Below are 10729 nucleotides of genomic sequence, written 5' to 3'. Positions count from 1 at the left end.
GGAGCGACCGCTACAAGCACCAGCAGTTCCACCCTTGCTTGATGATAAGCGCATAATTGATGCACTTTAGAGGTTCTGTTCTTAATGCAAATTCATTCTTTATTAATTCTCTTCATATCTATTTCTGATCTAGGGTTTGCTTAATTCCTTAGTTTTAGAAATAAGAGTTGATGCATGTTCGCTTAGTTCATGTTAGTTCGTAACTGTTTCTTAATCGCTTAGTTTAGGAAACTGTGAATTAATTTCCGCTAGTTAATTAGTTCTCACGAATTAGGGAATTGATAAGGAAGAATTAATCTTTTGTAACCAATGAAGGTTTGTTCCACTTGAATGTTATAATCCGAGGACTAACACTTTCTTTCTTCTGTTTAATCTATTTAATTATTGCTTGTTATCTTCTACCAAATCAATCAAAAAAACCCTCTTTTTATTTGCTTTTGTTTTACTCTAATATCAATTAATAATCTATCAAGTCCTTGTGAGAACGATCCTGGTGTTCATCACCTTGTACTGCATTTAAAGCAAAAATACTTTGACACGCACCCGCGACAGTGTGTTCGTCAAATTGGCGCCGTTGCCGGGGACTTCGTTGATTATTAATTGTTTTTAGAGTATTTTTTTTCCTTTTTTGTTTAATTTATTTTATTTTCGTTTTTATTTAAAAAAAACAAAAAAACAAAAAAAAAACAAAAAAAAATAGGAACCAGGGATTATATACACCACTTGATTTTTTTTAATTATTAGATTCTAGCTTGTATTTTTATTTTATATCTATATCTTATATTTCTATCTCATATCTTTTATCTCTATCTCTATCTTCTATTTCTCTTTCCTATCTTCTATTTTTATATCACTATCTTCTTTCTTATTTCTCTATCTTTTCTCTCTTTTATTTTATTGTGCTATCTTATCTATCTTCTTTCCCTTTATTATTCTTCTTATTATTATTACTAGATTGTTTTTTTTCTTTTGTTACTAACATTTTTTGTTTGTTTCAGATCTCGTTTAGATTTTCCTTACTTTTTTTTTGTAATGTTTTTTTTTTCCCCTCTTTTTCCGTTAGTTGCTAACTAATATTTTTCTTTTCTCGTTTTCTATCATTTTCCTTTTATTTCTTTTATATAATCTCGTTACTAACTTTATTTTTATTTTCTTTTCTTTTCTTTTTCCACTAACGTTTTTTTTTCTATCCTTTTGTTTTTTTATTATCTTTGTTTCTAGTGGAATTATTTTTTGAAAGTAAGGGAACAAGTGTTATTTTATGAAGCTTTTGCAGTGATGGAAGCTAAACTTGATAAGCTAGAAGCCAAACTCGACGAGATACAATTTTCTGTTACACAAATGTTGCTCAAGAGCTATCAACAACAGTTTGAGTCACCTCAATGCTATCCACAAGAGAATTTTGAAAATTTTTGGTGTGACCCACCTTGCTATCATCCACAAGGGCAATTCCAACAGCCTATTTATGCACCACCATGCTACTATCCGCAAGAGGATTTTCAATATCCTTTTCATGATCTACATAATTCTCAAGAGGAATTCCATCAACCTTGGAATGATCCACCCTAATTTTTGGAAGACCTTTCAAAGCAATATGAAGCAAATCAAGCCCAGTTTCAACAACCTCGACACGAGGAACCTTCCATATTGCAAGAAATTCAAGACATGTTGAACCAAATGTCTGCAAATCTCAATGCAAATGTCGATCAACACCTACAAGATACTGCATATTTACAAGCTCCAGTTAACGAGCTAGTTGCACATGCTCCCACATTGCAACATGAAGCTTATGCGGAGATAGATGATGAAGTTAATTCTTATGTTGATACTCATCTTGATGCTAACACTGATGGTTCTAGTGATGTTAGTGAGCTTGAAGTCAATGTTGCTTTTGATACTAGTGTTGATAGTCCAATGTGTTTTGATTTTGCAGATTCTAATGATGAAGCCAACCAACAAGAAATACATCTCCCTCTTCCACATAGAACTTATGAGAGTGAGAAGATGTACCCTGGTGAAGAAGAAAATAAGTTGTTGGATGATTTCAAGAAATGTTTTGCAAGGGATGAAGTTAAGAAGATGGATGTAGAACGTGGATCTAAATTAGCAATTTTTCCACATAAGCCGCTTTTAATTAATCTAGACATTTTTGAAAAGTCGTGCTTATTGGAGAGTCTGTTGATTGCAACCAATCAATTTCCATGGAGGACTACTCTTTGAAACCCTTGCCAAAGCCTCCAGACAAAGAGTTGATTGTTGAATGTACTAATTTTTCATTTACTCTTATTTCAGGTGGTACACATTCTTGGAAAAAAATTTCACTCATACTGAACATTGTCATGAGTCATGCTGAAGGTGCTAGAGAACAGTTTGAGTTTGTTAAGATTGTTGCAGATGAGATCCCTCCAAAGCCACCTGACTTGTGGATTGTCGTTGTTGTGCCTCAAGACTATGAGCTTCCTCTTAATGCAAGGCCTCCACCGGACCCAGGTGATAGCAGATTCAGAGCATTACCAGGTTTCATGTATCGCCAGCTCCCTTGATCCCTGGTTTTTCCTAACCTTTCTCTTTTATTACACTTGTCTAATTTATTTGATGATTTGTGCCACACATTGTGGACCATGTGTGATTTAAGTGTGGGGGTGGGAATCTTATTTAGAGTAGTAGAACCTCAGTTAGGATAGTTTGCAATTTCAATTTATTTGCTTTGTTTTTATTGTTTTCAATAAAAGAGTTCACACTTTTTCAATGAGTTTTAGAGATGCTGAGTTTGTGAGCAATATAATCACTTTTCTATTAAGTTTCATGTCTCTTTTGGATGAAGTTGCTTGCATTTTGAGTTCATCATGATTTGCACTGAGAATTGATATGTTGGATTTGTTGTGTTATATGCTTGTCATGTGAGATTACCTTGTGAGATTTTGGACCAAACACTTGAATGGTAATATCTTTGCCATGATTCTCTTCTTTCTTGTGTGATTTCCTCATGTTTATATGCACTGCAGAACTTGACTTGATTCTGATTGAAATTGTTGTTCATTTTCATACTTTGATGTGATAAGGCATTCTTTTTCAATAAGCTATTGGCCTAAAAAGCTTACCTTGCATGTTTTAACCTTTGTTTTAACCCCTTTGAGCCTAATATCTCTATTCTTTTGTAGCTCATTACAAGCCTAAGTGAAAAACAATGATGATACCTTACCTTAGGAAATGTAAGAGCTTTGGAATTGACTTGGGAATGAGTATTCAACAAGTGCGGGGGTGATTTATTTGAATGCATGGTCTAAGTTGCTCAAAAGAGGTGCCTTCCTTGAGGATAAATTGTAAGCAAGTTGAAAAGAAGTTGAAAGAAAAAAAAAAAGGAAAAATATGCAAATGTCAAAAAAGAAAAAGAAAGAAAAAAAGAGAAGTTACAAAGTGAAGAAAGGTACTAAAGAAAGAAAAGGAAGTGGAAGTTGAAAAAATGAAGTTGTAAAAGGAAGAATGTGTTAATTCTTGGGGTTGTGAGTAAGATTAATTTGAAATTTTCCCCATTGCTCTTATTTTTCATAAGGTTTTAACTCTGAATATCTTTCATAAATCCTTCCTTGACCTTAGCCTCATTACAACCTTCAAAAGTCCTTTGATTTTTGTATGCATTTGTTCAATTTAATTGGTGTGTTAGAATCTTATCAAGCCTATGATAGATGCATGTTTTCATGAGATGATGAGAGTTGCTTAAGCATGATTAAACACAAGCCCAAACACTTGAGAGTAGAGAGTATAACACTTGCATCCAACTTTGATGTTCAATTTGAAATTTCTTGTTGACTTGGAATGTAGGTGATGAAATCTAATTTGTCTAATCTTTGTGAAAAATGAAGTGGTTGTTTTCTTGCTCATAAATCTGAATTTCTACTTCTCAAAGATAAGTGTGTGCTGAGTTTTTATGTTTTAGGAAGTACTTGTTATCATAATTGATTTTCTGAATCTTCTTTGAAGTTAAGTTTTGCCCAGGAGTGCAAAAGACTAAGTGTGGGGTATTTGATAAGCGCATAATTGATGCACTTTACGTGTGTCTTTCTAAGCTTCATTATATACATTTTTGTGCTTAATTGTTATAACTTAGCCATGTTTTGACCATTAGTGTTTATTTGGATTATTCATGGAAAAGTGCTTAATTCTACACTTTTAGTTTCTGTGACTGTTTTGCTAGAACAGGTTGAACCTGGAGCTACAAATATCCAAATTGGGCGAATAATATGTCATTGGAAAGATAACTCGATGCCCTACAACTTTCATGTTCAGAATAATTCAAGAATCAGCCTCTAACTTGGTCATAATTTCCTTGCAAAGTTGCTGTCGCTAATCCTGCGAATCTGGAACAGTCTGCACTAAAATGATCATATCTTGGGCTACAGAACTCCGAATTAGGATCCGATTGAAGACCCACGAAGCTGACTTAAAGAGCTACAAGTCTCATGTTTACCTCAATTGAAGATTCAGACTTCTTGTGGGACCCGCGAATTCCTGATTGTTCAGCAGCTTACTCCTTTATGTGGGCACGATTTTGTGAAGATTTAGAAAAGATTTATATAACAAAGATTGTTACTTGATGAACAAGTTTATTTATTAGTATAAATAAGTGAGTTTAGGCTTTTGTTAGACCTCACCACCTCACCATTACACCACATCACCTCCTCCCCTCTCATATCTTTCCCTCTTTTCTAATATGAGTTGCTAAACTCTATAGTTAGTCTTAGGATTTTTAATATTCTTGTGTTTGCAAACTTGAGGTTCTGTTCTTAATGCAAATTCATTCTTTATTAATTCTCTTCATATCTATTTCTGATCTAGGGTTTGCTTAATTTCTTAGTTTTAGAAATAAGAGTTGATGCATGTTCGCTTAGTTCATGTTAGTTCGTAACTGTTTCTTAATCGCTTAGTTTAGGAAACTGTGAATTAATTTCCGCTTAGTTAATTAGTTCTCACGAATTAGGGAATTGATAAGGAAGAATTAATCTTTTGTAACCAATGAAGGTTTGTTCCACTTGAATGTTATAATCCGAGGACTAACACTTTCTTTCTTCTGTTTAATCTATTTAATTATTGCTTGTTACCTTCTACCAAATCAATCAAAAAAACCCTCTTTTTATTTGCTTTTGTTTTACTCTAATATCAATTAATAATCTATCAAGTCCTTGTGAGAACGATCCTGGTGTTCATCACCTTGTACTGCATTTAAAGCAAAAATACTTTGACACGCACCCGCGACAGTGTGTTCGTCACTTGATGATCCACAAACAGAGCTCTCAACCAAAGACATCACCATCTCTCACCACCCCACAATCTCAGCTCGCCTTTTCCTTCCAAAAAAGCTAAACCAAGATCATCATGTAACTGAGAAAGTACCAATCTTGGTCTACTTTCATGGTGGTGCTTTCATCTTGGAATCTGCTTTCTCTAAGTCATGTCATGATCATTTCAAAACCTTTGTTCCACAAACAAACGTTTTGGTCGTCTGTGTGGAGTACAGGCTTGCTCCTGAGCACCCTCTCCCTGCTTGTTACCATGACTGCTGGGCTGCACTCCAATGGGTATCCTCCCATTCCACCAAGAGCCTTAGCAATCCAGAGCCATGGTTGATTGACCATGGTGATTTAAACAGAATTTTCATCGGTAAGTAATTAGATTGGTCCCTTAAATATACAATCTAAGATTAAATGTGTTTGAGTACATGACTTAATTAAGTGCTTATGTTATTTTATCAGTTATCACATAAACATTGATTTATAAGTTTATTTGAGAAGTTCAGTGAAATAAACTCAAAGGTATAAACGTTTATTCATAAGTAAATTAAAGAAATATATCAAAATAAGCTGAAAGAAGCTAGCTTATAGTTGTTTATTTCAAAGTCAATCAATCAACACTCCTCCTTGACTTTGGAACTGCAAACTCCAAGCTTTTGCCTCAAGAACTCAAATCTGGATTTTGGAAGTGCCTTGGTTAGGATATCAGCTACTTGATTTTCTGTCTTGCAGTAGATTAGCTTCACTTCTCCTTCCCTTTGAACCTCTCTTAGAAAATAAAGCTTTATCTTGAAGTGCTTTGTTTTTCCATGAAACACTGGATCATTGGATATTGCAATTGCAGCCTGATTGTCCACCAAAATCTGAGTGCTACCATGTTGTTCCATATGCAAATCTGCCATGATTTTCCTAATCCAAAGAGTTTGATTCACAGCAGCAGCAGCAGCTACATACTCGGCTTCCGCTGTAGACTGAGCTATAATTTCTTGCTTTTTAGAACACCATGAAAAAACTCCAGAACCAAGAGTAAAACAATAACCAGAGGTGCTTCTCATGTCATCAACACATCCTGCCCAATCACTATCAGAATAACCATGAAAGCTGAAACTTTTTACTTGCATGTATCTTATTCCATAATCAGTGGTTCCTCTAACATATCTAAGAATTCTTTTTGCTGCTTGAAAATGAATTTCACTTGGACAATGCATGTACCTTGATAGCAAACTTACTGAATGCATGATATCTGGCCTGATACTTGTTAAATACATCAAGCATCCTATTAAGCTTCTGTACAGCTTTTCATCAATCTTTTCAGCTTCATCTTCTTTGCAAAACTTCTCCTTTTGATTCATTGGAGTAGCTGTTGGATGGCACTCTTCCATGTTGAACTTCTTGAGGACTTCCTTTGCATACTTTTCCTGACACACAAATATTTCATGTTGCTTTTGCTGCACTTGCATACCAAGAAAGAATGTCATCTTTCCAAGATCGGTCATTTCAAAGACATCTTCCATTTCTTTTTTAAACTTGTCAATCATCTTCTTGCTACTTCCTGTAACAAATAGATCATCAACATATAGAGATAACACAAGTATATCTTCATCCACCTTTTTAACATATAAGGTAGACTCACTTAGACTTTTCACGAAGCCTAAGCTTTCTAAATGTGTATCAATTCTGCTGTACCAAGACCTTGGTGCTTGTTTTAAGCCATACAATGCCTTCTTTAATCGATAAACCTTATCTTCTTGTCCTTGAAGAACAAATCCTTCTGGTTGTTCAACAAAAATTTCTTCCTCTAAGTATCCATTCAAAAAGGCTGATTTGACATCCAATTGGTGTACAATCCAATCATTTTGTGCAGCAAGTGCAAGCAGCAGCCTTATTGTATCCAACCTTGCAATTGGGGCAAATGTTTCAGAGAAATCCACCCCAAACATTTGGGCATAACCCTTGACAACAAGTCTTGCCTTATGCTTGTTCACAAAACCATCAGGATTAAGCTTGGTTCTATAAACCCACTTGACTCCAATGACTTTCTTATGATTTGGTCTGTCCATCAACTCCCATGTCTGATTTTTTTCAATCTTTTTCAGCTCCTCCATCATTGCATTTATCCACTTTTGATCAGTTGCAGCTTCTTCATATCCAGCAGGCTCCATGACAGCAAGATTGCACCTTTGATAAACTTTAGAAAGTAATCTTGTTCCTCTGACTTGTTCATCATCCACATCTTCATTCTCCTCCTGGAATTCAGATTTATTTTCATCTTCCCAACTCCAGCTATCTGACTCCATGAATTTAACATCCCTACTAACAATTATTTTATTCTGATGTGGAAAATAGATCCTGTAGGCCTTTGAAGTTAAGCTATAGCCTACAAAAATCCCAGATTCTGCTTTCTTGTCTAGTTTGTCTCTCTTTACATGAGGAATGTGAGAGAAACACAAGCAGCCAAATGTCTTCAAATTAAGCAATTCAGGTTTGTAACCATACCATGCTTCAAACGGTGTTCTTCTTTGTAAAGCTTTTGTTGGCAGCCTGTTTTGCAAAAATACAGCAGTATTTGCAGCTTCTGCCCAGAATTTCTTTGGTAGCCCTTTGTCATGAAGTAAGCATCTAGCCATCTCCATAATTGCCCTATTCTTTCTTTCTGCAACACCATTCTGCTGGGGGGAGTAAGGTGCTATCAGCTGGTGTTCTATGCCTGCATCTTCACAAAACTTGTTAAATTTTCCTGAGGTATATTCAGATCCATTATCAGATCTGATCATCTGCAATTTGCACTTGCTCTGAGTTTCAACCCAGGCTTTGAACTTCCAAAAGATGTCAGCAACTTCAGATTTAAGCTTCATAAAATAAATCCAGCACATCCTTGTGTTATCATCAATGAAAACAATATAATACTTACTGCCATTCAATGATGGTGTGTTTATGGGTCCTCCAACATCTGTGTGAACTAATTGTAACTTTTGTGAAGCCCTCCATGCCATACTTTGTGGAAATGGGAGTCTTGACTGCTTTCCATATTGACAGGCAGCACATGTTGGAAGATCTTCTTCTAATTCCGGTAAGCCTTTTGCAAGATTGTTCTTCTTCATGAATATTAGAGCGTCATGATGGAAATGACCCAATCTCTTATGCCAAAATATTGTATTGTTGCTAACTTCTTTGTGCACTGCAGCATGTTCTAGGTTCATGAGATCCAAGACAAACCTTTTGTCTTTCATTTGAACTTTGCACACTTCTTTGCCTTCTGGATCTTTGATCTGGCAGTGCAAGTCTTCAAACAACACCTTATAGCTATTTTCCAGCAACTGAGCAACACTCAAAAGGTTTTGATCAATTTCAGGAACATATAAAACATCTGAAATTAATTTCAGACCTGTATGGCTTTGAATTGCCACTGTTCCTTTTCCTTTTCCTTCAAGATAAGCTCCATTACCAATTTTGACTTTAGAATTTTTTTCTTTAAACTCTTTGAAGAGTTCAAGGTCAAAAGTCATGTGGTTTGAGCAGCCGCTGTCTATGAGCCATTTGGTGGAGCTTTTGGCAGCAAAGCATGTTGCTGCAAACAATTGTTCCTCTTCTTGTTGATCCTCAGCAACCTTGACTTCTCCTTGTTGTTGATGAGACTTGCATACCTTTTCCATGTGTCCTTGCTGGCCACACTTGAGACATTTTGCATCTGGCCTCCACCAGCACCATTTTGGTTGATGATTTGTCTTTTTGCAGTGAGGACAAGGTGGAGAAACCTGAGTATTGTTTTTCTGGTGGTACTTGTTAGAACCTCCAGGCTTGTTGAAATTGTTCTGCTTCTTCTTCTTGTTTCTTCCACCGTTGTTGTTTTGCAGTTTGGCTTGTAAGGCATCCTCTGTAGTTCCTTCTTGCCTCATAAGCCTTCTTTGCTCTTGTGCTTGGAATGCATGTAACACCTCTGCCAAAGTGATCTGCGAAAGATCCTTTGTGTTCTCCATGCTTGCTATAGAAGCTTCATATTTCTCGGTGACAGTTACAAGGATTTTTTGTACAATCCTGAAATCAGGAAATTCAGTGCCCAACAACCTTACCTTGTTGGCAATGGTGAGCAATTTGTTTGAGTACTCTTTAATTGTCTCTGACTCCTTCATTCTTTGTAACTCAAATTCCCTCATCAAGTTCAACACCTGCATGCTTCGAATCCTCTCATCTCCTGCATATTCTTCCTTCAGGTAGTCCCAAATTTCTTTGGGAGTTTTGAGTGTCATGACTCTGGGGAAGATCGTTTTTGAAACGCCAGCAAAAAGACAAGCTTTTGCCTTTGCCTTTCTTGTTTTTCTCTCCTTGTGACTTTTGATCTGAGCCATGGTAGGATTATTCGGCAGCGGAAGTATTTCATAATCCTCTTCCACGGCTTCCCACAGATCTAAAGCATCTAGGTAGGACTCCATTCTCACAGCCCAAAGGTCATAGCTTTCCCCATCAAAGACAGGAGTAGCAACATGTGAGAAGCTTGATCCAGCATTCATTTTACAGGTCCCTCAAGAAGAGGGCTCTGATGCCAATAGTTGATTGATTGACTTTGAAATAAACAAACAGCAGAAGATTAATTTTATGCTATTATTTAGGAAAATAACAGTCTTATTGACTGATAAGATAGAGCTGTTTCAGCTTCTATTTTTTAGGCTTTCATCTAGTAGTTGTTATGTTTTTGAATTTGAATTTTATGTTGGTGATTCTGCTGTATAAAACCAGTTGCTATGCTGCTGAATAAAAATATGTTTTATGCTCCCAATTCTCTGCTATCGTTCTTCTCTTCTACCCATACTTTAATTTTAAAATAACCAACAATAGTTAACTCATATGCTATTGTTATGAGTTTAATCAGTTCAAATAAGCTCTTTCACATACATTTTAATATGAGTGATACCACATGTTTCAAGAACTAATGTCATTATTTACTTAAAATTTCCACAGGGGGTGATAGTGCTGGTGGTAACATTGCGCATAACATCGCCATGCGTGCAGGGATTGAGGTTTTACCAGGTGATGTTAAACTCTCAGGAGCATTTATAGTTCATCCCTTCTTCAACAGTTCATACCCAATTGGATCAGAACCCATTATAGAGCCTGAACAGAACATTGACCACAAGATTTGGAATCTGGTGTATCCATCTGCACCAGGTGGTGTTGATAATCCCAAGCTCAACCCTGTGGGTCCTGGTGCACCTAGTCTGGCTACACTTGGATGCTCTAGAATCATTGTGTGTGTTGCTGGCAAGGATAGATTTAAGGACAGAGCTATTTGGTATTATGAAGCTGTGAAGAAAAGTGGATGGCAAGGGAAACTGGAGTTGTTTGAAGAGGAAGATGAGGATCATATTTATCATTGGTTAAAGCCAGAATCTGAGAGTGCCAAAAAGTTATTCAAGCGTTTGGCTTCTTTTCACCATGAGGAGTAG

General features: G+C 36.1%; 1 protein-coding gene across 1 annotated transcript; it reads left to right on the top strand.

Annotated features, from left to right (window-relative positions):
- Positions 1-1677: 1677 nt before the first annotated feature.
- Positions 1678-10729, top strand: LOC130732786 (2-hydroxyisoflavanone dehydratase-like). Its single transcript, XM_057584774.1, has 4 exons — positions 1678-2173; positions 2293-2295; positions 5257-5658; positions 10245-10729. Exons 1-4 carry the CDS (start codon positions 1678-1680, stop codon positions 10727-10729), a joined length of 1386 nt encoding a protein of 461 aa, XP_057440757.1.

Source organism: Lotus japonicus, chromosome 1, assembly GCF_012489685.1.
Source record: "Lotus japonicus ecotype B-129 chromosome 1, LjGifu_v1.2".
NCBI classification, from domain to species: domain Eukaryota; kingdom Viridiplantae; phylum Streptophyta; class Magnoliopsida; order Fabales; family Fabaceae; genus Lotus; species Lotus japonicus.
The sequence above is the reverse complement of the archived record's forward strand: the minus strand, read 5'-3'. Positions and strand labels throughout refer to the sequence as shown.